The sequence below is a fragment of the Anser anser genome (assembly GCF_964211835.1).
Source record: "Anser anser genome assembly, chromosome: 3".
Lineage (NCBI taxonomy): Eukaryota > Metazoa > Chordata > Aves > Anseriformes > Anatidae > Anser > Anser anser.
Genome location: NC_139722.1, coordinates 89,382,061 through 89,405,595, shown reverse-complemented (window position 1 = coordinate 89,405,595; position 23,535 = coordinate 89,382,061). Strand labels below are relative to the sequence as shown.

The window sequence follows — 23,535 nt, the reverse complement described above, 5'->3', positions numbered from 1 at the left end:
CTGGGCCCCCACCTGCTGCCCCCCTCCCCACAAATGCCAGGCTGCCAGCTGCCCGGGCTGGGGAGGGAGAGGATCTGCCAGCTGGTGCCTACGGGGAGGGAGGGGAAGGGCTCCCGGTGCCGCCGTACGGGGACAGCTGTTGCCCCAAAGCCGGGCGGCAGCCTGCCCCACAATGGGGCCAGTGTGTGCAATGGGGCCCGCGGCCGGGACAGCGATGACAGCGATCTGTGCTTTGCCCTGCCCGCCCCACCCAGGCGTGGGGACGAGGAGCAGGGAGCCTGGACGAGGGGCACGGGGATGGGGACGCTCCTGTTCCAGACTCCGAGCACCCCCAGGGCTGCGATGCCCACGCCGCGCACGCACTTTTGTCCCCAGCTGCAGCCTGCACGGCCCCACAGGAAGCAGAAGCCACCGCCAGCCTGCCCCCGTCCCTACCCAGGGCCGAGCTGTGCCCCCTCTCTCCCCACCTGCCCCAAGCCCCGGCACCCACCACAGGCGCCCCCAGAGCTGCCCCTCACTGGGGGGCTCCTGCAGTCAGCAAGGAGGAGGCCGAGCCGCGCATCCAACGGAGCTCGTTTTATTACCCGGGGCAGGGTCAGCGGGGCGAGGAAGCGGAGCTGCCGGGTGGCAGTAGTGGTTATTGCTGCAAGCTCGTGCTCCGGGGCCGCCGGGTCGGGGGGCGGCCAACTGGCCTGCCTGCCTCGGATGGGCCCTCGCCCACCGCCATGCTGGAGCCACCCCCTTCCCACACAGGAGATGAGGACGGAGGAGTGCAAATATATTGGCACCGGAGCCATCTAGGTGATCTGTGTGCTCGGTGGAGGAGCCCAGGGGAAGAGGGGAGGGGAGGGTGCGAGGATGAGGGAGAAGAAGGGGGAAAACCAACAGCTGTGTGCTGGAGAAATGCCCCGAACCACTACCACCACCACCACCACCCCTTGTGTTCCCTCCCCGGCCCTGCTGGGGGGCAGGAGCCCAACCCCACCATCCCCAGCAGCAGGGGGAGAGGCCAGGGCAGCCCTGGGGGAAAGGCTGGGGTGGGGGCATGGCTGTGCTGCGTGGCAGGAGAGGAGCCCCACGTGCCGTGCGAGGTGGAGGGGGAGCCCCCAGAAATTCAGTGCTTACGTGATGGGGCAAAGCAGGGCGGAGGGCAGGGAGGTGGGAGGGAGGTGCTGAAGGCCACGCAGAAAGCAGCCTCAGCTGGAGGAAGCCGACCAGCCAGGGCTCCACGCTTTGGTCATTCTTAGCGGGGAGGAGCGCGAGGGAAGGGCTTCAGGGAGCGCAGACCTTCCTCCTCCCCACGGCCTGACTTCCCCAGCAGGGCAGCCCTGGTTTTCCAGGACCTGGCTGCCCCTGCCCGAGCAAGGCAGCACCTGCTGCTGCCCCCCGGCACACACAAGGGGACAGGTAACGCGTGCCCGAGGGGATGGGACAGCACTAGAGCAGGCGATACAAGCCCTCCCCCTCTCCCCCACAGCTCCTCTCCCTCCTGGGCAGCTGGCCCCAGCTTTTTCCCCCTCCCTCGCTCGCCTCCGAAGCTTGGTGCGGTGACCTCCGGGCACCCCCTGCTGCTTGCCCTCCTCCTCTTCTGGGGTGGGACGAGAGGAGGGGAGAGGTGGAAAACGAGCCCAGCCCAGAAGAGGAGAAGGGCGTCCCCTGCCCGCCCTTCCCCATGCTCAACGCTCCACGGGCGAGGGTGGAGCGAGGCTCACTGGGAGGCAGGGCTGGTGGCTTGGCGGGGGACGGAGCGAGGGGAGGGAGATTGTCCTGTGTCCCCGGACCCGAAGGGAGGCACTTGGAGGGGGCCTGGCCCGCCGGGGTGTCCTAGGCACAGCGGGTCAGTCCTGGCTCCTAGCCGCACATCGTCAGCAGCAGCCACTGGGAAGGAGAAAGAGGGGGTGAGCGGGGGCTGGTGCACACCGACCCGGCAGCCCACATGAGACCCGAAGCAGCTCCCTTGCCCAGCCCTCGATCTTTTAGGGGTTCTTCCCCCACCCACGGGGACAAAAGGCCTTCTACCACCCCCCGCAGGTGCCCCATTCGCTTTCGTGTCAGCCCCTTGTCTCCACAGCCTGCCACCCCAGGGCACCGTGCCGCGCTCTCACCTCGGCGAAGTTCATGACGGCGGTGCCCGTGCCCTCGGGGTCCATGCTGCGGAAGAACCCTGCAGGGGGCACAGGAGCGAGGTGAGCAGCCCGTCCGCCTGTCCGTCCGTCCCCCCGTCCGTCCGTCCCCGCCCTCCCCACCCAGGGCGGCACTCACTGAACATGGCCTCCAGCTTGACCAGGCAGCAGACGAAGTTGTCGAAGTCCACGCCCATGTCGGCGTCTGCGTAGCGGGCCACCACCACCTGGTGCAGCTTGTTGTTCAGCTTGAAACCTGCGAGGTGGGGAGAGCGCTCAGCGCCCACGGGGGCGGAAGAGGATGAAACTGGGGAAGCCCCCACCCCGCCCAAGGAAGGGAGGGACGCTCCCCCCCTGGAGCTACAGACCACTGCCGGATGATTCTTAGCTCAATGATCCACCTCAGGCCCCCGCTTTTGCCAGGATGGGACCCTCCAGGTCAGACAGGGACGTAGGCTGGGACAACCCTGCATGCATCCCTAACTCTGAGGATGCCAGCAACCAGCGTGGATGGGTAGGAGAGACACCCAGCTTAGACACGGGCCACATCTCGCTATGACAAGTTGGCTCGAAGCTCACGATCGAGGCTGGTCCCACGCTTCTCCTGGGCCAGGGCTCCTAGAGCTTCCCTCCACCCAGCCCAGCCTCACCCTCCCCAGACCCACCAGCTGACTCCAGCGCCATGCGCATCTCGTAGGAGCTCATGGTGCCTGACTTATCCAGGTCGTGCTGCCGGAAGATCGTCTGCAAAAAGCCATCACAGAGGACGTGAAGGGCAGGCTCTCCCCCCGGCCATCCCCCCCACACCCCAGAGGGGTGCTTCCCCCTGCGCCCCACTCACCAGCCAGCTCCGGATCTTGTTCCAGAGGATCTGGAACTCCACCAGCCCCAGGCGGGCGCTGCCGTCCTTCTGGGGAGCAGAGGGTCAAGGAGAAAGTGGCCAGCAGAGGGGTGGAGCAGCAGAGCAGGCACAGACAGAGCAAAGCAAGCGGATCCTGGCCTCTTTAGGTGAGAGGAAGCATTTCAGCCAGGCCGTGCTCAGCCTGCCCAGCTCTTTTTTTCCAGCTTCCCCTCTCCGTCCTGCTGCGTAAGCAAGATCAGAGCCTGCGAGCCAAAGGGAAAGCTCGATGCTTAAACCAGCTGCGGCGCCACTCACCAGGAAATTTGGCTGTACTTCGTCTGCAGGGAGCACGCTGCTGTGGTGTGCTCAGAGCAAAAACAGGCTGGCGTGCAAACGGGATGCTGCAGGGCATGGCTGGAGAAGGGCTTGGAGCCGCTTCTCTGCCCTCGCCTGACCCCTCAACCACACGTCCTTGTGGGAGCAGGAGAACAGCCCGTGGCTCCTCTCCTTTTGCTCTACACCTCTCATCCTCCACCATCAGAGGAGACTTTTTTTGGGGGGGGAAAACACCAGGTGCTCAGGCGCCAGGGGGTGCGCGCAGCCATCCCTGGATCACCCTCGGTGCAGCCACGAGGAGCCTTTCCCCCTTCCCCCGGCCGCGCAGCCCTGGCACAAGCAGGCAGCCGAGCCCCAGCTCCCACGGAGAGGTTTCCCAGGCGCCAGGCCGCACGCCAGGAAAGCTGTCCCCTGCCCCCAGTGCCAAGAGGATACATCCATCAGGTTGACCATGTTGCGGCAGGAGTCCAGGCTGAACCCATCTGTCTTCAGGTCTTTGTCTGAGGAGGAGGAAGGAGGGGGGGGGGGGGGATACGTGCATCAAAACACGGCCTGCTTAACGGGCCCGGGCCACGGGGAACAAAGAGGGGAAAGAGGGCAGCACTCACGTCTAGCGATGACTCTGTTCAGAATAGTCCTGAGCTCGAAGACGCTGATTTCCATGTCCTGCAGCAGCAGCAGCAGCGTTAGCAGCACCCCTTGCCTCCCCCTGCCCCTCTGGGGCAGAGGGCTGCTCCCCACCCCGCTCCTGCCCACATTCCTGCTCACACATCCGTGCCTTATTCACAGAACAGCAGGGTGCCACCACGTTCCCTGCGTGCCTGGAAGAGCCTGGGCCACAGCTGACCTCCCCTTCCCCAAAATCTGCTCCCATCACACCGTCCCTGGGGACAGCTGGGCTGAGCTGCAGCATTTACTTGTCTGGTGGGTGGCACCAAGAGGCCCCTGGGACATCCCGAGTCCAGAGGAGCCCTTCTTTAGGAAGCCCCTGCTCTCTGCAGTCTGACGGCAAGGGGTCCCATCCCTTCCCCACCCCAGGGACCTGCTGGGGGCTTCCCAAAGCTTGGCGTGACACAGCTGTACCCACCTCCCCTGCCAGCTGCTGGAACATGTTCTTGAAGCCATCCTCTATGTCATCCTCGGTTATTTCCTCCTGAAGCCAGAAAGCGAGGTTAGCGATCAAATAAAGGCACTGCCCTGCCTCGGAGGCTCAGCAAACATTTGAGGTGGATGAGAAGCCACTCTCACCTTTGTTCCTTCCCGTGTCCCCATCACCTTGAACCTCCCAGCCCACCACTGCCACAGAGGCATCCCAAACCCACACAGCCACCTCCTGCCCACAGCTCCCAGCCCCGAACCCTCAGCACCAACTGAAGGGGCCACCGCTCTCCTACCTCATCTGCCAGATCTGCAGAGATCTCCTCGTCCAGCTCCCTGGGGGCACAAAGGGGGGAACGCAGTGAGGGGAGGGCAGTGGGGTCTGCCCCTCGGCTCACGGATACAGGGCTGGCCTGGGCCATCTCGTCCCGTAGCCAGGCAAGGGTGTGGGGGGTGGCCGAAGGCTTTGCAGCAGGGACTCACGCCGTGTCCGACTGCTTCTCGGTGAAGACCCGCAGGACGAAGTCGGCCTCCTTGTGCGGCTCGAAGGTGGAGGGCACAACGATGTACTCGCCAGGGGGCAGACGGATCTGGTTGCTCACCTCCCGCAGGTTGATGAAGGTCTCGGAGCGCGCCCGCGACTGGTTTCGCAGGAAGAAGTCCTTCTTCAAGTGCACGTTCTGGCTGCCCTGGGCCTGGGGAGCACACGCACTTGTGGGCAACAGCCCTGCCAGACAGGGACCAGGGTCTGGGGCTGGAACAGGGGCACAGATCCTGCTGCCCCACAGCCCTGCAGCTGCCCCGTGGAGGAGCTCTGGGTGTCCTGCCCGGCACGGACCACCCACCCTACGTGAAGCTGCCCAGCACCCTTTAGCATCCCAAGCACTGCCAGCCTGGTGCGAATCCCAATCCCCAGGGCGTGCGCATGCTGCGTTAACCCACTCCTGCCTGGTCCTGTGCTCCCTTCCAAGAGCTCTGGCAGCTTAGGACGTACCTCCTCGGGAACCTGCAGGGAGAGAAGACAGAAAATCAGAACCCCTGTACCTGCACCCTCCCTCTTAGGGCAACAGGATGGGGTATCGCTGACCCACAGACTGGCCAAGGTCCAGGGAGCCGGTCCCATGGAGGTAGCACTGGGGTGGGGGTTACCTCGTAGACAGCGAAGCCGATGGTGTGCATGTCGCCCCCCACCCGCCGCTCCCGCCGCCGGTGCTTCTGCATCAGGGCCACCAAGAAGCTGCAGGCCACCTCGTCGTCCCCAGGGTCATCATCCTCTTCCAGCAGCTTGATCTTAAACTGGGGGTTGATCCAGAACGTGGCTGCGAGGAAGGACACACGGGTGAGATACCTGGCCTCAGCGATGCCACCAAGAGCGGAGCCGCGGGAGGGCGAGCTACCTGGGTGATTCCTGCAGCCCCCAGCAGTGCTCCCCCGGCGCCAGGTGCCCTCGAACACCTGCGTGTGCCACCTGCTGAGCTCGTCCTTGGTGAGGGCGTCGGGGGTGAGGTTGCAGATCTCCAGCCTGGAGAACTCCCTCATGAAGTCCCGGAAAGACATCCTGCGGGGAAGCAGGCAGGGGCTGAGGCCAGGACACGGCTGGGGAACGCGAACAGCTCTGGATTCAGCTGTGGCTATCTTTACTAGGTGGAAAGAGCAGATGGGAACCACCCCAAACCCGCTTCTCAGGGCAGTGAGCTGAACGCTGGGTGCCCTGTGGTGAGACAGGGCTCATGAGCCAGGCTGTCTCTGGTGGGAATGGCACCCCTGCAGTCCTTCACCCCATGAACCTCACTCTTTGGACCTCCAAAACACCCCGCAGCACGGAGTCCCACATCAGGCTTCCAACGTCTGCCTAAGCTGCTGCTCACTGGGGAACCCTTCGTTTTCGTGGTTTGGTAAGAAGCAAGTAACTCCTTCCTGCTCACTCCGCATTTCCAGTCCCTTCTCAAGTGTTTGGGCTCCCTCTTTGGCCACTAGAAGAGTCACAGCCAGTGTTTTTAGAGAATTACAGGGTGCCAAGATCATCTACGCTGAGCAGTCACAACTCATTTAAAGCCCAGTGCTGGGTTTGTACAATAAGGGATGTTTGTCCTTCTTAGGAATTTATTTGTGCTTAATTTCCTTGAAGGAAGGGAAATCATTAACTAGATAAGAAAATGTTACAGGCTTTCTGGTAGCGGAAACACAGATGATAGAGGCAGGTCATGCACTTTAGGAGAAACACTCGGATCTCTCCTGGGCTCCTCTGCTCGTTCCCGAGCTGGATGCTGAAGAAGAGCAGCCCTTTGCACTGGCACTCACCAGAACTCTCCATCCTCCATCTTCAGCTGAAGCTCTTCCCTGTCGCTGGGGTCGATGTTGTCCCACTCGGGGGAGCTGGAATAATCAGAAAAGACCATCAGACGAGGACTCCTCAAGGTGAACTGAGACAATCCCAGTGCTATGCGCTCTGGAGCTGGCCCTCAACCGAACCCCTCCCTCACGCTGTGAACTCCCCCACAGCAGTGTCATGCGAGACACGTCCCAGTTGTTTCTGTGTGCTGCCTGCCAGCAGCTCAGCTGAAGTCCCGGCTGAACTCACCCATCGCTCCAGGCTCCCGTCCACTCCACCTGACCCCAGGGGTTCCTGATGCGGATGAGCTGTTCCTGCTGACCCCGGTAGTTCACCTGCCAGCCATCAGACGCAGGAAGTTAAACCCAGGCCACCGGCCACGGCATTTTAGGGCTATTAAGGTCTCATGCAGCCAACTCACATCTCTGAAGGCTGTGACGGAATAGGCATGGCCCTTCACCAGCTTCTTGAAGGTCACCGCTTCCATATCAAAGGCGCTTGTGATCTGAAAAGAACGTGCAAAGCTTGAGTGAATACGATTAAATTCATGCAGTTCTATCTCTGCCCTTTTTGAGGGGAGTCCGGGAGACTGCATGGAGAATGACCCTTGCTTTGTAATGCTCCAGCCAAGGGAAGGAGCTCCCTGTACTCAAAAGCTGTTGACCGAGGACAATTTAAAGCCAGTTTCTCTGCCAGAGGACCCTGAAGACCCATCACGAAACCACCCAAACTCCAGAAAGCGTAAGAAAAGGTTTCATGCTTCCCAGAACACAGTACTGTCACTAGGAGCAGAGATTGTCCTTGTGGGTTCCAAATCTCAGAACAGGTTACACAACGGATCACGGTGGTGCACAGCTACTGCTGGGTGCAGCAGTCTCTTTAGCACAAGTACACCCCAGCCACACGTTCAGCGCTGGCAGCAGCTGACCCTGGTGGGGCTGCGTTTGTTCCCACTTTGAATTGCAAACCCAAGGGGTACGGCTGTCAGCGGTGACGGGGATGATGCGCTGTGTTGTTTGTGGCCGAGAGGGAGCAGACGGAAGAGCCCGTTCCAGGTGATTTGCAGGTGTTGACCCAAGACACGGCCAGAGCTCTAGGCAGACCCTTGCTCAGCCGCCTGGCCCGAGATGGACGTTTCCCACTCCGTTAAAGTGAGACCATTCCCAGGCACCAGGGTGTAGCCTCCGTGCCCACGGGCTGTCACACTGGCTCTGGGTGGGATCGGTGCTCTGCTAGGAGGAGAAAGAAGTCACCTCCCACCCAGCGTCCCAGCAAAAGCACTTACGTCGATGGAGCAGCCCAGCAGGGACCCCCTCTCCAGCGCCTTGCGGATGATGTGGCCCATGTTGCGCGGCGCCCGCTTGAGGTCGTACATCTCCGCCACGCCGCCGGTGAAGTCCTCGAAGCCCTCGGTGGTGCTGCCTCCTGAGAGCGCCTCGTAGCAGCCGTTCAGCCTGAGCACGGGGCAGCGAGAGGGGCACGTGAGGTGACAAGGACACACCGTGCCGCCGCTCTGCCCCATCCCTCGCTGCACTAGTGCCCGCTGTGGTGGGACTCACTTGGCATAGGCCTTCTCCAGCAGAGCACTCCAGAACTCGGTGCACTCCGCTGAATGCACGAACAGGAGCTCCCCGTCCTTGGTGGGCAGCTGGTCATCCACCACCACGTCCACCCACTCGCCGAACTGCCAGATCTGGGGAGAAGACAGGGGTGAGCAGGACAGAGGTGTGCCCTGAGCACGCCCCCAGATAGCCCATCCTGCCCCCAGCCCACCGCACGGGGCCAGGAGCTCCCAGCCCACCTGGAAGTGGAAGATGCCGGCGTAGTCCTCCTGGAAGCTCTGCCCGTGGGGCACCACGCGGTGCAGGAGCTCCTCGTTGAGCGTGAGGGAGCCGATGGCAGCCAGAAGCCAGCAGTCACCTGGGCAGGGAGAGGAAAACGGCGTGAGCTCCTGCTGCATCCTTAGCCAGGGGGTGGAGATGGAGATGGCTCGTTCAGCCTGCCTCAGCTGGGCTGCACCCACACATCTTGGTGCCCTGCACCAGCCCTGGCCGCCCAGCTGGCTGTGTGGGTCTCGAATCTCTCAGGTGTCTCCACCACCAGCCTGTTCCCCTGCCACACGTCCAGCTTTGGCAATGAACCTCACTCCTAGCCCACACAGAGTAACAGCAGGTGCTTGGAAAGCAGCGTTAGCTCAAGGCAGAGAGGGAACAACCCTCCCTGACCAAACAAACCTCCCTGGCCTGTGTCCGCACCATCACACAGCCAGCATCAACTGCCCCTCCTGCAGTCATTTGTCTAGACCCTCCTGGATGCCCTCCACATCGCAGGACAGTGGGTTCTGCAGTGCAGTTATGCTTTGCATTTAAAGAAAAGTTTTCCCGTTTTCAGTCACCAAGTGAGACGTTTAACACTGGTGCCCTGGCTTCAAGTTGCAAGAAATAACACCGCACTTCTCCTTCCAAGTGCTCTTAACCACAAGTGCTGCTCTAGGCCAGCACTCCTTTTTAAATTCTTTCCCTTGGTTCCCCTTCCTCTTTCGCCTCTAAAGCCTGTCATACATTAGCCTTGAGCCTGGACAACCTGTACGGGGCTGTGTTTAGACAAAATGGCATTTCAAACTCTGCCCTCCTAGTGACCAATTGAGAAACACCGCAGTGCTCTGGGCTGTTACACGCTCCAGTTACCACCTGAGGTTTGTCCAAATTGCTGGCTGCATTAAATGTGGTCAGTCCTGAAACCAGCGTGCTGTGCTAAGGTGCACAATGCTCAGCTTGGTCGAGATCAGGAAACCACTGCTGAAGGCAGCCAGATCTGGTTTTGATGGTCCCTGAATTGCAGTTACCAGCCCGTTTGCCCTACTCTCCTTGCCTCAGCACCTTGGCTTGGGCAACACCCCTGGAGAAAGGACATATCACCACTTCTCCCACGTAGCTCTGCTTTCAATTTCCTTCTGTCACACCGTGTTGCTTTGCAAGCACTCTGTCACGAGCAGCACATCCTCACCTCACTTTATTACTCCCAGCTACCATCCCTCACCATTTACCAAGGCAGAGAACTCTTTGGAGCAGCCCCTGGCCTTGTTGGCAGCACACGCAGGGCACAGATCCACCCGGTATCTCCCCTCATCTTGGCACGGTCAGGCTGTGCATGCATCAACCCATTTCTGTAAGGCTTTAACCTAGAGCCAGCGGGAGCCATGAAGCGCCCCCCGACCTTACAGCTTCCACTGCACTCCATGGGGAAGGAGTACAGGGATGGTTGCGCACGAAAACGCACTGCTCTTTGGTCCAAGACCCGGGGACAGATCTCCAGCACTCACCCAGAGCCCCCTGGCAGATATCCGTCCGGGTTGCACCGCCAACGATGAACTGAGGGTCACCCACTAATTCCTGCAGGAGGAGGAGAGAATCAGATGGTGGACCTCAGCAGGACGTGTGCTTCTGTGAGGCTGTACCCACCGCAGCTCTGACCCAGGAGGAAGGGTGTATTGCCCCGTAGCGACGTGCCCACCTGCCCTCTGCCAGGGAACGCTGCTCGACTGCCACCCCAAGGCCACCACAGCAAAAAAAGGCAAGATCCCCTTCAGCAGGAAACGGCTAGACAGACTGCTGGGCATTCCCCTTGCAACCCCAAAAGTCCCAGTCGCTGAGGGTGACAGAATCATGCTACGACATCCAGAAGCAGTGGCACAGCCCACCCATCTTCAAGCCCAGGCCTGCTGCCTAGAGGCTGAAGGGCTTGCCAGACACGATGCTCTCCTGGGCACTGCTCTATTTCCTTGGGGAAGGGGCTGTGAAGCACCTGGGGACTCAAGCACAGCGAGGAGCAGACCAGAGCCAGGCTGCAGCTTGGCAAACCGCGTTAATGCGGACATTGCAGGCGAGGGATACGAGCCCAGCGTGAGGAGAAGCGAGCCCAAAGCTTACCGAGGGGCGCTTCCACTCCACCCCCCGCGTCTTGCTGGAGTGCGGCCCCAGCTCCTTGAACCCGAGGGCGGAGGGGCCGGCCAGGAACTGGGGGTCCCTGAAGAGGGTTCCGCTCTCGATGCACTCCTGTTTGAGGGCCTCATAGTCCTGGTTGAGGTACTTGATGGCGTTGTGGTGCTGGCCGACCCCCTCGGCTCTCAGGCGGTCCCGCTCCAGCCGGGCAGCGATCCCCCCGAAGGGCATCATGGCTGGGCACCGGCAGCGCTACCTCCGCCTCCGCTCCCTGAGGAGAAACAAGCACCGTGAGGCCGTGGCAGGGCATGGGCCTGTCTGACTGCCAGCACAAGAAGCATCCCCAGCAGGACCTGGCTTCGGCAGGACCTCCCCAAGCCCCATCCCCGGTGCAGACAGCGGTGCCTGGCTGCTCAGAAGCGGGCCGTGGCCTCCTGCCCAGCGATTTAAGCCTCTCCCCGGGGCTAAGACGCTTGCATCTGTCTCCCGGCACAGCTTTCTGGACTCGCAGGACCTTCCCCATCCCTGCTCGCTGGCTCCTCCTCGCCCGCCGGGCTGTTCCTCTGCCTGGAAAGCCTGAGCACTGAGTCAATGGGACGGGGAAGGGAGGAGCGCCTCGGGGAGCCCAGAGGCTCCACGCCGGGCCGAGAGGGAAGGAAGAGGCGGGATGGCCCTTCCCCACCGCGCAGGGTGACTCAAGTCCCGCTCGCCGAGCAGCGGCCTGCCGGCAGGCACAGCGGGGTGCAGCGGGACAGGGCGCAGGCTGCGGGGCCTGGCAGCACCGGCACCGTCCGCCTCGGCCCCTCCGTGCACCGGGCTGAGCCTCCCAGGGGGACGCGGGCACGGCGCAGGTTATTCTTAGCCCTGTTACCGAAAATACCCCGGGGAGGCCGCGTCTGGTGGCAGGCCGGGGTCACGCAAGCGCAGAGCGGGGAGGAAGGCTGCGGACCCACGGGCGGGACGGGGTCGCGTGCGTCGTGGGGCGGTGGGACGTGGTGGCGGGGCTTCCCCGCGGTGATGCCGAGATGCTGCCGGCCCCGCTACCGGCAGGGAAAGGCAGGCAGCGGTCTGGAGAGGAGCCCAGCCCAGGCCGGCCTTCCACGCCACGCAGTGCCCGACCACAACGGGGGGGGGGCTTTGCGGGGCTGCCGGCACCGCCACCAGCAGCGGCACGCTGCGGCCCCCGCGGGGCACAACGCCGGGCACGCGGAGAGACGGCGCCGGGCGGCACCGGCCCGGAGACCCCCCCCTAAATCCCGCAGACCCCAAACCCCGCCGCCACCCCCCCGGAGGACGCGGGGCTGCCGCAGCGGGGAGGGGCACGGCTCGGCTCGGCTCGGCACGGCTCGGCCCGGCCGCGGAGCAGCCCCCCCGCCAGCCCAGCGGGGACAAGGGGGGGGGACGCAGGGACTCACCGCTCGCCACGCACGGAAGCTGCCACCGCCCTGCCCGGCCCTGCCCGGCTCGGCTCGGCTCGGCACGGCCCAGCGCGGCTCGTCCCGGCGGAAGGAGGGCTCTGGGCGGGCGGGATGTGTGGCGGTGGGCGGCGGCGTTAAGGGCGCAGCCCCGGGGCCGGGCTCCCCGCTCGCCCACCCCACGCGTGTCCTTCCCCCCCCCCGTGACTCAGCGCTGCGCTATGCGGGCGGTGCCCCCGCCTGGCCCGGCCCGGCTCAGCCCGGCCCGGCTGCTCGCCCCTCCGGCACAGCACCCCCCGACCCCCTGCTCGTCCCGGCCCTGCCTTGTCAGCCCTCGGCGGCCCTTCTAAGCGGCTTTCCTCGCTGGCTCCCGCAATCCTTCCCCCGCTGGGGAGCGGCGCCCTCAGGCACCGGCGCGCTTTGCGGGCCGCCTTCCCCGAGCTTTGCCTCGCAGCGCTGCCCCTGTCCGCGCCCAGGAGTTGCCCCTTCCCCGTCCTTGGGCTGCGGGAAGCCAGTTTTTTTGTCCCCGGGTGGGAAGAGAGCCGGGGGCGCGGGTTGAGCTAACCCACACCTTGCTGCGCCCTACCCAACGCAACCGGCGCGCCTGGCCGGGGGCCAGGGCACCAGGGCACCAGCTGCTGGGGAAACACCCAGGCTGGGAGCACACCCAGCTCCATAGGGCTGCCCGGCAGCCCTCAGCTCCCCCGTCCGCCTGAACCAAGCTGGGAGACGGGGTCACGAACGGGGACCCCGTGAGCAGCGCGCACCCTGCTGCTGGGGTGGCGGGGTTGGGCTGACGTGCGCTGTGCCCACCCCAACCCCAAGGCACGCAGCTCTGGGGATGAGGCCGGCCCCCCCTGCACACACATTTAGCAGCAGGACAGAGGGACAGGGAGCCTGCCAGGCTGGGAAGGACGCACCGTGAGAGCCCACAGGCCCGGCTGGGCAGCGCTTGCAGACGCAGGGGGAGCCCGCAAGCCCCAGGTCCCAAGCAGCACGCATGCTCTGAGCCCTGCGGCAGCCTCCCCTCCCAGCTCCCAGCCCCTGCACAAAGAAAGACCGCAAGAACAATAGCTCCTTTTTTTCATTTTTTTTTTCTTTTGTACACAAATATATACAGGGTATTATACACATCTCTACACAGACAGTGCCAATCCCAACACAGGTCTCCGCGGGCAGCGCCCCAAGAGCAGCCCGGGGCTGCAGGCACAGAGACCGGAGCACCCCGGGCAGCCTGCCGCGGGGCACGGGCAGCAGGCGGGTGCACAGACACGGACACGGGATCAATACCCTCCTCGCCCCAGCCTGGGACACGGCCAGGAGCTCTCATCTTGCGTGCCCACCCCTGGAAGGGAGGGGTGGCAAACACCGTGCCTCTCCGCCCCGACCTGCCCTCTCCACACCTCCAAGACCCACATTTCATCTCCTCCACGCCCCCTTTCCTCTGGGCCTGGGGTTCCTACAGAGAGGTGTACAGGGAAGTCAGCTATACCCTCCCTGGAGCAGCCCCATGTCTCAGGCTCCTCTCATCTAACAGGGGGCAAGGGGAGAAAAGCCAGCGGTGGTGAGGGCCTGTCCCCGCAGCAGGGCTGGGGAGGGCTGACTCTTCTCTTGTTCGGGTCCGTAAAGTGCTTTGAGCTCCAGGGCCAGAGTTGGTGATTGAAAAGGTAAACCACTGTCCCCTTCCTCCCGGCCCTGGGAGGGCCTGCAGGGCACAGCTCCAGCGAGCCAGAGCAGGAGCAGGCCCCGCAGCCGCTGGGCAGAGGGAAGGGGCAGCGTCAGCGATGAGCACCAAACAGGATGGTGGCAGGGGGTTGAGGGAAATAAATATAGCTCAGTAGCAGGGAGATTTATTATTTTCCTTTACATTTTACACAAGGGGAGGAGGGGAAAGCAATTGAGGGCAATGGGTGCTGACCAGAAACCTCCTCGCAAGAACCTCCAACACAGGGTCAAACCTCCCTGCCGGGTGCCAGGGGCTCCAGTCCACCTCTCCTGCCTGCGCCCACCTCCGCAGCCACCCAGGGCCCCTCTCCCATCCTTCCTGTCCCCTCTGTGGCCCCGGGACACAGCTATCACCAGAGAGGGGACAAGGGCAAAAGCAGGCAAGGAACAGCCCCAGGCAGGTGATCAGCCCATTGCTGCATAGGGCCAAAGAGCTGTAGCCTAGGCCCTTTTCTCTCCTCTCCATAGCACCCAGGAGACCCCCAAAACAGCCCTCCCGTGCCTGACCCTGCTGTGCAGACACAGAGCAGAAAAGGGATCCACAGTCTGACACAGAAGTCAGGTTGGTTTTTGCTTGAAAGGGGAGGAAAATGTGCAAAAAATGCCACTTAAAATGATGCTGCAGTCCCCCACCTGTGCCCTCGGGGAGCAGGGGGCACGATTTAGGGGAGAGGCTGCCCGCGCCTCCTCCTGCCTGCGAGAACCACCCTGGGCACCCCTCACCCTGCAAGGGGTTGCCCCCGTGCTGCTCCCCCAGGGTGACAGCAGTCCCATGGGCGGGTGAGGCTGTCGCCTGCCCGCTGCACACGGGGACTTCTCCATCACCCCCTCCCCAGCACCTAGCATGTCACCCCATGGGGACACGCGGGCACAGGGAGGAGGGAAGGCAGCACTGCATGTGCAGGTGGAACAAAGCCACCCCATCGTCTTACTGGGGGCTTCCAATACATCAGTTAAAGCTTTGTTTGTCACCTTCCTGCAAATCTAATAAATTATTAGTGTTTATGTTTCTCACCAGGAGGACGGGGAACAGAAGGGGCAGCCAATGAGGCCCCGGAGGTGCCCCTTGTCCCCAGACCCCTCCCCAAAGCACCCAGCCTCCTTTCTCTCCTGGGGTGCTGGCAGGGTCATGGTCCCTTCCTCCCCAGCCCCTGGGGGTCTGCGGTCCGGGTACGTGTTAACAAAGGTAGCTAGTGAAGAGCAAGCCCACAGAGCGGCGCGGAGGTGGAGGCAGGGAAGCGGAGAGGCAGGGGCAGGGCCCCTGCCCTCGCTGAAGGTGGTGGCCCCAGGGGTGGGCGAGGGCTGCGGCTGGCCCCCTCCCCATCTCTGCGCTCCCTTCGGTTTCTCTCTCCCTGTCTCGGTGGGCGCAGCCTGCCCCGCTCCAGGGCCTCCATCCCCTCCCTCCCTCCTGCCCTCCCTCCGCAGTCCCTACTGGCGGATCTCATTCTCTATCAGGCTGTCCTCACAAGACTGGAAATCCGTGTCGTTCATGCCGTCGGCGGTGATGAGCTCCTCGTCCTGCGACCCCTGCTCCTCCGACTCGGTCGCTTCACCCTCCGGGGAGGAGTCCTGCAGCACTTGGGCGATGTACTTCTGCTGGGGCAAGGGGGGACAGCAGAAACACGCGTGAGCCTGGGCAGCTGCTTCCTGCAGCCCCTGGGGCTCGGGCAGCAGAGCACAAAAGGGTGAAGCAAAGTGCAAGCGGGAGGTTGAGCATTAAGGAGCCCGAAGATGCTGAAGAAGGAGACCGAGCCATTGGATTCACTGCCCCAGCCAAGAGAGAGGCAGAAAATGCGCACACAGCACCCAGGCAGCAGAAGGAAAGGGATGTGTATGTGTGCACGGGGTGTTACAACTCATCACCCAGCTCAGGTGAGGGGCACAGGGCCCAACACCTGCCTCCCACTCTTGTTGGGAGATTCTGGGTGCTGCCTCAGAAAGGCGAGAAGCAAGGAGGGAAAGTCTGTGGATGTTGCCTCCCCCTTTCCTAAACCCAGGTGAGGAGTGTGCCAGGGCACGGAGGTAGGGACAGGAACTCACAGTGGATTTGGGAGCCGGCAGATTAGTGGCAGGTCTCCCGTTCTGCCTGCTTTCTATGGTGTCCACCTCTGTGTGTTCAATCTGGAGAGGAAAAGGCGAGATTAAGAGAAAGCTGAGGAGACACATTTGTAGAAGCCACACTCCAGCAAGGCTGCCCTTGACCTCTGCACAGGTACAGGAGCAGCGTACACACGGCAAAGACAGCATCCAGCTCCAGGAAGCTTCCTTGGGAACCTTTGCCATGAAGCTGGTGAAGAGATGCCCTACCAGGGAACAGGCTGGGACATCCCCCTCTCCCCCCAAGTCCATTTCACTGCTCAGCTGCAGTCCCAAGGGAAGGACCCCCCCCCACACCCTCGAACCCCTGCCCAGCACCCCAGCTCACCTTGTAATTGTGAGCGCTGAGGTATTTGAAGTGCCCGAAGCAGACGTGACACAGGCAGATCACAATGGTGATCACGAGGACCACAAAAGTGAACATGGAAGTGGGAGCCAGGAACCCTGAGGCAAACAAAAGCCAACGTTAGGTTGTCAGAGCCCGACGGGCAGGGGGAGGCCACCTGCAGCCCGGCCTGGCCAGGGAAGCTGCTCAGCTGGACGCCTCCCAGCCCAGCACTCACCTGTGCGCACGGTGGAGAAGAAGAGGAGCCAGAAGAGGCAGAGGATGGGGGCTGCCACCACTTGGTTCACAGCCCCTGAATGGATCTTCTTGTCCAGCTTGGCAGGCAGGTAGGCGTAATACAGGTTGTACCGGTCCACCAGGTGCTTGAGCAGCATGTACATGAGCCCTGAGGGAGACGGGAGAGATGTCAGGAGGGAATCAACCTCTTTCCCAGTGCCTCGGGGCAAAAGGAAATATTTCACCCCCAACGCGGGGAGGCAGAGGGGTGTCGCTTACCAAAGGGGACGATGATGGGGCAGGTGATACTATAGGTCATGACCACAGTGAAGACGCACATCATCCAGGCGTAAGCAGCCCCAAACTGGAACTCGTAGGCCTGGTGCTGCCGGAGAGAGCAGAGACCCATCTGTGGGTGCGACACCCAGAGCTCGGCGAGCCCCGGGGCGCACGGCCCCCAGCACGGCACCTTCAGGGGAGGCCCCAAACCGCCCCCCAGCCCCACCACTTACTCGCTTGACGTTCCTCCGCTCGGCGGCCGAGCGGGCCAGGCAGAGGCGAATCATGTACATCAGCAGGCCGGGGATGCGCAGCAGGTCCATGGCGTTCCCGATGAAGGCGGAGGCGATGACGTAGTTGACGAAGAAGGCCCCGTTGTCGGGCAGGAACACGCACCTGGGGAGAGAAGAGCAGGCTGCAGGAGATGCTCCCCCGCCATGTGGGGGACCAGGTCCTGGGTGCCACCTTTGGATGCTGCCAAGAACCTCCCCCATTGCAAAGAAGGGGCTTTCTTCCCTGCTCCACTTACTCAAATCGCACTGTGGCTTCAGCAAGGAATTTTTTGTCAAACAGCCAGCGGAAAAACACATCCAAGCTGTGGGGGAAGGGGGTGGGAAGAAAAGAGAAACAGTCAGAAGCAGCGGTATACAGACATAGACATGCAAATGTATGGAAGCTGCTCTAAAAGGACCCAAAGCTCTGACCACAGGCCTTATTGTTCCCCCTTAGGATATGTCATTGGCAATTATGTAAATCAGACACTGGGAAAACCAGTTACAGGACACAAAAAGGGATGTAAGACTTCCCATTCTCAGGCTGTTTTTCTCAGTTTGCCCTGATCAATCAGTATTTTCCTCTCTGCTCCTGGGAGAGGTTGTTTGGGTGAAACAACCATGGGTTACTGACCACAGGAGAAACCACTCAGGTACACGGTAACCTCACAGAAATAAGAGAAACCAATCTCATTTCCCCCCCATTCTGTATTTTTTGACATAAAACCGTACAATCCTCTGGCACCTCTAGGGCAAATGATTTTGGTGGAGTACAGAGATCCACATGCAGCAGCGGGACTGATTTTGTCCTCAGAAAGAAGTGTGACCTGTTTACTGGTATACGGCCAAAATGCAAATCCTATGAGAACATTTACCTGCCTAGGTCACAAGGTTAAAAGCAGCAAGACATTTTAAACCTGACTGGGAAACTTTGCTGTAGGCACCCACTGGAATGAAAGGCAATTTTTCTGTGTCTCTGTTGGAGGGCAGAAACCTATTTCTATTCTCAGAAACCGCCCGATTTAGCCACCGAGGGGCTGTACCCTGAATTTATGGAATGTAGATCCCCCCACCCCACAACGCATAAAGAGCTCCCTGTCACAGTAGATCTCCCCCATCGTGCTTCCACCTCCCAGATTTCCTCTCTTCTCTGTCACACAGCTGCTCTGCTTTGCCCCTAGTCAGTGCTGAGAGCCCATGCTGACTCCTGGCAGCTGAAGCCCCGCTGTCACAGGACATTTCTATACGCCCTGCAGGAGGATTTGGGGCTTGCATCCAGCAGGATTCACATTTCTGTAGCCTACAAATAATAGGAAGACCACCCAGCCGAGCAGTACGAGGTACTCAGTTCTGGCTGAAGTGGGGGAAGTTGCTAGTTTTGTGTAAAATTGTGCACATGTAAAACACAGAGGCGGGAAGTGTCTCCTTCACCAGCAGGCCTCAAGTAGATTTTTTATGAGCATCCATCAACCACCTCAGGTTTTGTTGCTTTTCTAGGAACACCCAGGGAAGGGTGGCCAGGACATTTGTGCAGCAGGGTGAGGAGGCGTTGCAGGAGGACCACCAGAGGTGCATCTCAACCACGCTCCAGGTCTCTGCGCTTGGTTGCCCTTCCCTCCACACCCACCTGCTCAGGCCCAGCGAGGGCAGCAGCAAGACCATGAAGATGAGGAAGGTGTAACACTTGTGCATGGTGGTCCTGTTCTCTCCAGACCTGAGGGCGGAGAGAAGGCCGTTAACATTGTCACTCCAGCAGCACGGGGCGTTGAGCAGACACATGCCCCCGTGCAGCAGAGGTGGGGAGCCCAGAGTGTGCCCTGCCTGGCCACAGAGGCAGGGGGCTGTTGCAGAGGGCTGGGAAGAACAGCGAACAGAAAGCTGAAGGCAGGTGAATGCTTTTTTGGGAATAAGCAGCTTCAGTAATCTGCAGCTGCCAGAGACACCAGGTGAAAGGAGCTTATGTTCTCACACATGGTGAGGCCCAGAAGGCTGGAGAAGGGCAGAGCTGCCTAGGAGCCCAGCGTCCCACCCCACAGCTGGGGCACTGTGTCTTGTACATAAATTGTCTTGTACATAAATGCACGTTAAAAATACCACAGATGGTTTCACCGAGAGGGATCTGTAAAGGTGCTCTGTTCCAGGAGGGACTCTGCTCTCCCATTCCCAACAGACTGCCAAAACTGCTGGGACAGGCTTCCCTTGTATATTCCACATCCACCCCAAGCAGCCTGCTCTAGGCAATGCCACCCTTCTCATCGTCAGGCACTTCCCAGTGTCTAACCCAAATCCCAGCCTTGCCTCTACTGGTACATGAATAGGCCCCTTTCCCTCCAAGCTCTGTTCTTGAGTCCTGGTTCTTCCCCCTTTCCTCATGGGCTCTCCCAGACCTTATATCATCTTTTCACTCTTTAGAGGAGACTGCAAGCATATCTGCAGTCCTCAGAGCTGGTGACATCCTCCTCACCAGCGTTTACCACGCAGAGCAAAAAAGCTCCACACATCCTGCAGGACACGTGCCTCGCAAATAGCGTGTTTGCTAGTACTGTGCTCTTCAAATACTTCAAATTCCCCACCGCCAGAAACCATGGCAACTAAGGCAATTTTCCCTTGGAAAAGCTGTGTCCTACACACGGGTACAGGCACAGCACACCTGCACGCTCACCTCAGCCAAGACTTCCCTTACTACCCGCATTTCTCATAGCTTTTGGCCCCAACTCCTCCCAGCCTTCCTCCTCTTGCAGATGTACGTCGAGCTCTGCTTTAACTACCCCATACTGTGCAACGCCCAGCTAACGGCTGGCAGAAGAGCCAGCAGACCCCAAGGTGACCAAGAGGTGCCACATGACACCACGCTGGGGGTGGACGACAGGAACCCAAGCAAGGGGAACCAGTCAGCAGCCTTCCCTCAGTGGGAAGCATCAAGATGCCAGGCAGCAGACTGGTACGGCCGGGAACAGGCACTGGCTGTTCTTACCTGGTCCAGTGCGCTTCGAAGAAGGCAGAGTAATACACAATGGTGGGCAGCAGAGCAGAGAAGCACCACAGCAGCAGCGTGGGGAAGAACTGAGTGATGATGGGGTTCTGCAGTGAGGAAGAGAAGAGACCACGCATTACACGCAATGTGGCAGCTCTCGTGCCCGTCACTGGAGCTGCCTTTGCTGATGCAGAGTCCCCAGCTGCCACTGCACCCTGGCCAGGCTTAGCACCCCTTCCTGGATGCTGGGAGCACACGGCAGGGTGCTAGCCCCTTCCTGGGGACATCTCTCTTGCTCTCAGGCTGAAGGGACCTGAGGCATGCTGACAACCTCTCCCACTGCCCCTTCCCCTGCAGGGGCTGCTGTGCCTCAGGGTGGTGGGTTCAGTGCTACCCATCCTGCGCCCTTCTCTGAAGGCCTTACGTTGAGGTACTCCACAGGCTTGGTGACGTTGAACTTGTCCATCGTGGTGATGATAATTGCAGGGGTGGTGAGGAAGAAGAGGAGGATGAAGAGGACCACATTGATCACCAGGCAGCGGATCCACCAGATGAAGCCCCGGATGGAGAGGTGTTCCCTGCGTGGGGTGAGGGGGGAAGAGGGCATCAGAAGCAGCCACACCAAGCCTCACACACGTTCACGACACAGCCCAGCCTGCATCAACACTGCCTGGGGCACGAACCCAAGCTTTCCCCTTCTGAGTCAGGGCACAACTCTGGCTCAGCTGGGCAAGAACAACTCCTTCAGCTATGAGAGTGTGAGGGTGCGCCCCTTTCCCATCACTGGGGACCTGAAGAACCCCACAGCCACTCACCAGTAGATGTTCTGTGGGTCAGGGGCATAGCTGACAGTCCAGTTGGAAACGTGAAGGGACTCGCTGCAGGAAGAGGCCTTGGGCTCCCCGCGGCACGCACAGCCCTGGCACTTGCAAGCGTTGAAGTCTTTGAGGATTCTGGAGAAGAAGAGAACAGTGGAGGTGGTGACACATAGGGCTAGCAGGGACAAGTCAAGGTGAATGCCCTGGGACTGGGATCTCTGATTTAAAGGGAGAGCTGTGAGACATCACCTTCCTGGAAAGGGCAGGACCCCTTGCAAGACTCACATGGCTGTGATGGTCTCGTTGTGGAAGGTGACGAAGGCCATCCCTAGAGGCTTCTCGTTCACCTTCTCCTTCTCCCGCTTGTAGTCATCTTTGAGTTTCTCCTCCAGCTTAGTGTAGTACTCGATTGCCTCCACCTGGGCAGAGGGACAGATGTTAGAGCAGAGACCTGAGGATGCAAGCCAGCGTGGGCAGTACAGGGACCCAATGCTCATGTTACCCTTCTGCCCAATGTCTCCAGCTCTCCCCATACCTCCTCACAGCCCCTGATGACACAGCAGCACAGGTGGCCGCAGGGCTTAGGGTTGATCATAGATGGGGTGTTCTCCTTGCCCTGCAGGTTGGTGAAATAGATTCGCCCGCGCTCAGCTTTCTTTCTGAAGCAGGAGAATGGAGAAAAAAAAAAAAAAGGTGCTCAGAAAAGCTTTCATGGCACAAGATTTGCAGGAGAAGCAGCTGGAAGGAACTCACTCCCCACCTCCTGTGCACCCTCACCCCAGCCCTGCCCTTTTCCCCAAACCAGGGGTTGCTTACCTCTCCGCATCAAGGAACATCAGCCGGGCCACATCATAGCAGGGACGCGCCTCCAGCACGGTGCAGTTGGCATAGGCCTCCCTGCAGACAGAAAATACCGGCTCCTCACACACAGCATCAAAGCTGTACCTCAGAGCAAAGCCCACACGTTCAGGCCTTCCTCCTGCCTTGGGCTGAGCATCAGCAAAAACTTGCTGGACAGAAGGAGAGCCTGCAGGCTCTGCTGCCTATAGTGGGAGCAATGTGTGGGGCAATGGAAGAGAAACTTTGTTTTTTCCCTCCTCTTTTTTTTTTTTTGGGGGGGGGGGGGGGGGGTCAGTTAAAAAAGAAGATACAATTTTCTACAAAGAGCATGATCAATGGAGAAGCAGCAGCAAAGCATCCCACGGGTATTGCTGGAGCGCCTCCTGCCTGCTTCTCACACCTCTGAAGCTGAGCACGTCTCATCACATGCCCTGTCTCACTGCTTACCATGCTGACCCCCTATGGCTCTGCAAGATATAGCTGGGCACATCCCAAGATGCTGCATACTGGGATAAAAATTTGCACAGAAAAATAGCAGCAAGATGCCCAAAATGAAAGTGCTCACTGATTTTGACTGCTTCCCCCTCCCCCCCAAAGTATTATTGCCATTTCAGGTAGCACTAGCACCACTCCACTAAAACATCTGTTACGGAGCAGCCTTTAATTAGGAACACAGTCAGACTCACTCAAAATGCTTCTTGATCTTTTCTGGCTCGGCATATTTTGAAATCCCATTGATGAAGAGAGTTCGCTTCACCTGGAGGGAAGAGAGCGCAGATAGGTATGGGTGGCATGAAAGACCAGATTGCAGGAAAAAAAAAAGTCAACCCCAAGGCCCTGGCCTGGGCTAGGAGTCGGAGAAGGCAGCCCCCACACTTGCAGAACCTTTGCTCCCCCTCTCCTATGCTGCTGCTAGCTGTTGGCATTTCACACCCTGATGTGCTGCAGGATGATGGTGTGGGGGCTCACACTGCAGCCGCCTCAACAGAAATAGGGATGTTAGTAAGAAACAAGGCAAAGACAACTGGAGAAGAGCCCCAAACCCACACAGCAGCTGGAACAACTGCTGCGGAAGACATAGGGCACTCCACATGTCCACCCAGCTCAGGCCTCTCCCATTTCCCCACACAGCATCAGGACCGTTGCTCTGGAGGAGATCTGCCTTTGGCCAGGCAGAACACGTCAGCCCCGAATTGCTGCGGGAAGTGGGGGTGCTTGGCACCCTCTCCCAGACCGCCCAACTTGACAGGAGGCCAGGGGAAGCTGTGCCTGGGCGAGCGCCCAGCTCCTGCTCACCAAGTCGTCCTCCTTGTAGCGCATCTTGGAGGTGTGCCGGCGCATGCTGTACACCGTCAGCAGCAGGTACAGGAAGGCGAAGGACGTGTGCAGCCACAGCAGGTTATTCCTGGCACAAGAGAGACCGTACTTAAAGCCAACGCAAGGTTGCCACTGCTGCCCCGGCCCTCAGGGACCTCCCCACAAAGCCTCTGGGGCCACGAGGAGTGTTACTGGCAGAGCATCCACAGGCCCTGCCAACAGCCTCCAGGAGCTCAATCTGGAAGTAGGAGCAGGGACAGCAGCCTCACGGGAAGGGCAGAAATGCAGCCTTCAAGGAGGTAAGGCTCTGCAGCACGTGGGCATCCAGAAAATGCACCCTGAGGGCCACAATTACCCACCCCATCCCTGCCCACACCTACCCGGAGTTCAGGTTAGCGATCGTCGTCCTCCCAAAGCTGTAAGCGTTGTTCTCTGGGGAGAAAGGCAGACGGGCACGTTCAGTTACACCGAGGGGCTGGGGCACAGAGCTCTACTGGGGAGGGGCATGGCAGGGACCTCACCTGCAAAGCACCCCAAAACCCAAGCTGCCCAGGACAACCCTATG

General features: G+C 60.5%; 2 protein-coding genes across 10 annotated transcripts in view; both read right to left on the bottom strand.

Moving 5' to 3' along the window:
* Nucleotides 1–561: 561 nt before the first annotated feature.
* CAPN11 (calpain 11) lies at nucleotides 562–12,673 on the bottom strand. 4 transcript variants are annotated; one of them, XM_083832634.1, is made up of 22 exons: nucleotides 12,087–12,240; nucleotides 10,660–10,942; nucleotides 10,053–10,122; nucleotides 8,532–8,650; nucleotides 8,290–8,423; nucleotides 8,016–8,184; nucleotides 7,152–7,235; nucleotides 6,980–7,065; nucleotides 6,700–6,774; nucleotides 5,796–5,956; nucleotides 5,548–5,717; nucleotides 5,393–5,404; nucleotides 4,882–5,093; nucleotides 4,695–4,734; nucleotides 4,388–4,453; nucleotides 3,909–3,966; nucleotides 3,736–3,800; nucleotides 2,965–3,033; nucleotides 2,789–2,867; nucleotides 2,263–2,379; nucleotides 2,106–2,164; nucleotides 562–1,878 (listed from the first exon to the last, which is right to left on the bottom strand). In XM_083832634.1, the coding sequence occupies exons 2-22, from the start codon at nucleotides 10,903–10,905 to the stop codon at nucleotides 1,852–1,854; spliced, it is 2,118 nt and encodes a 705-aa protein (XP_083688760.1). In that variant the 5' UTR covers nucleotides 10,906–10,942; nucleotides 12,087–12,240; the 3' UTR covers nucleotides 562–1,851. The 4 variants fall into 4 exon arrangements, with proteins under 4 accessions (XP_083688760.1, XP_083688759.1, XP_083688758.1 ...); XM_083832633.1 differs by lacking the exons at nucleotides 5,393–5,404; nucleotides 12,087–12,240 and adding an exon at nucleotides 12,410–12,673 and having other exon boundaries at nucleotides 5,533–5,717; XM_083832632.1 differs by lacking the exon at nucleotides 5,393–5,404 and having other exon boundaries at nucleotides 5,533–5,717; nucleotides 12,087–12,284.
* Nucleotides 12,674–13,161: 488 nt separating this feature from the next.
* Nucleotides 13,162–23,535, bottom strand: part of TMEM63B (transmembrane protein 63B) — a 36,552-nt gene continuing 26,178 nt past the window's right edge. For 4 of the 6 annotated variants that reach the window (XM_083832626.1, XM_083832628.1, XM_083832630.1 and 1 more), the window contains 17 exons: nucleotides 23,351–23,402; nucleotides 22,950–23,058; nucleotides 22,340–22,410; nucleotides 21,630–21,710; nucleotides 21,349–21,472; nucleotides 21,099–21,232; nucleotides 20,811–20,948; nucleotides 20,420–20,573; nucleotides 19,996–20,102; nucleotides 18,649–18,735; nucleotides 17,279–17,344; nucleotides 16,983–17,145; nucleotides 16,750–16,855; nucleotides 16,472–16,639; nucleotides 16,237–16,352; nucleotides 15,852–15,932; nucleotides 13,162–15,407 (listed from right to left, as the gene is read on the bottom strand). In XM_083832626.1, coding sequence (XP_083688752.1) covers nucleotides 15,240–15,407; nucleotides 15,852–15,932; nucleotides 16,237–16,352; nucleotides 16,472–16,639; nucleotides 16,750–16,855; nucleotides 16,983–17,145; nucleotides 17,279–17,344; nucleotides 18,649–18,735; nucleotides 19,996–20,102; nucleotides 20,420–20,573; nucleotides 20,811–20,948; nucleotides 21,099–21,232; nucleotides 21,349–21,472; nucleotides 21,630–21,710; nucleotides 22,340–22,410; nucleotides 22,950–23,058; nucleotides 23,351–23,402 — 1,925 coding nt within the window. In that variant the 3' untranslated portion in view covers nucleotides 13,162–15,239. The remainder of the gene's footprint in view (nucleotides 15,408–15,851; nucleotides 15,933–16,236; nucleotides 16,353–16,471; nucleotides 16,640–16,749; nucleotides 16,856–16,982; nucleotides 17,146–17,278; nucleotides 17,345–18,648; nucleotides 18,736–19,995; nucleotides 20,103–20,419; nucleotides 20,574–20,810; nucleotides 20,949–21,098; nucleotides 21,233–21,348; nucleotides 21,473–21,629; nucleotides 21,711–22,339; nucleotides 22,411–22,949; nucleotides 23,059–23,350; nucleotides 23,403–23,535) is intronic. The other 2 variants (XM_083832627.1, XM_083832629.1) reach the window with 1 other exon arrangement.

Bases quoted from the DNA above. Each gene is read 5' to 3' on its own strand.
- CAPN11 (XM_083832633.1), bottom strand. From the start codon at position 10,905: ATGATGCCCTTCGGGGGGATCGCTGCCCGGCTGGAGCGGGACCGCCTG. The intron at 8,651-10,052 runs GTGAGTGCTGGA...CTCCCTGCCCAG, and splicing joins TATCTGCCAGGGGGCTCTGG to GTGACTGCTGGCTTCTGGCT. The intron at 3,034-3,735 runs GTATCCTCTTGG...TCTGCTCCCCAG, and splicing joins ACATGGTCAACCTGATGGAT to AAGGACGGCAGCGCCCGCCT.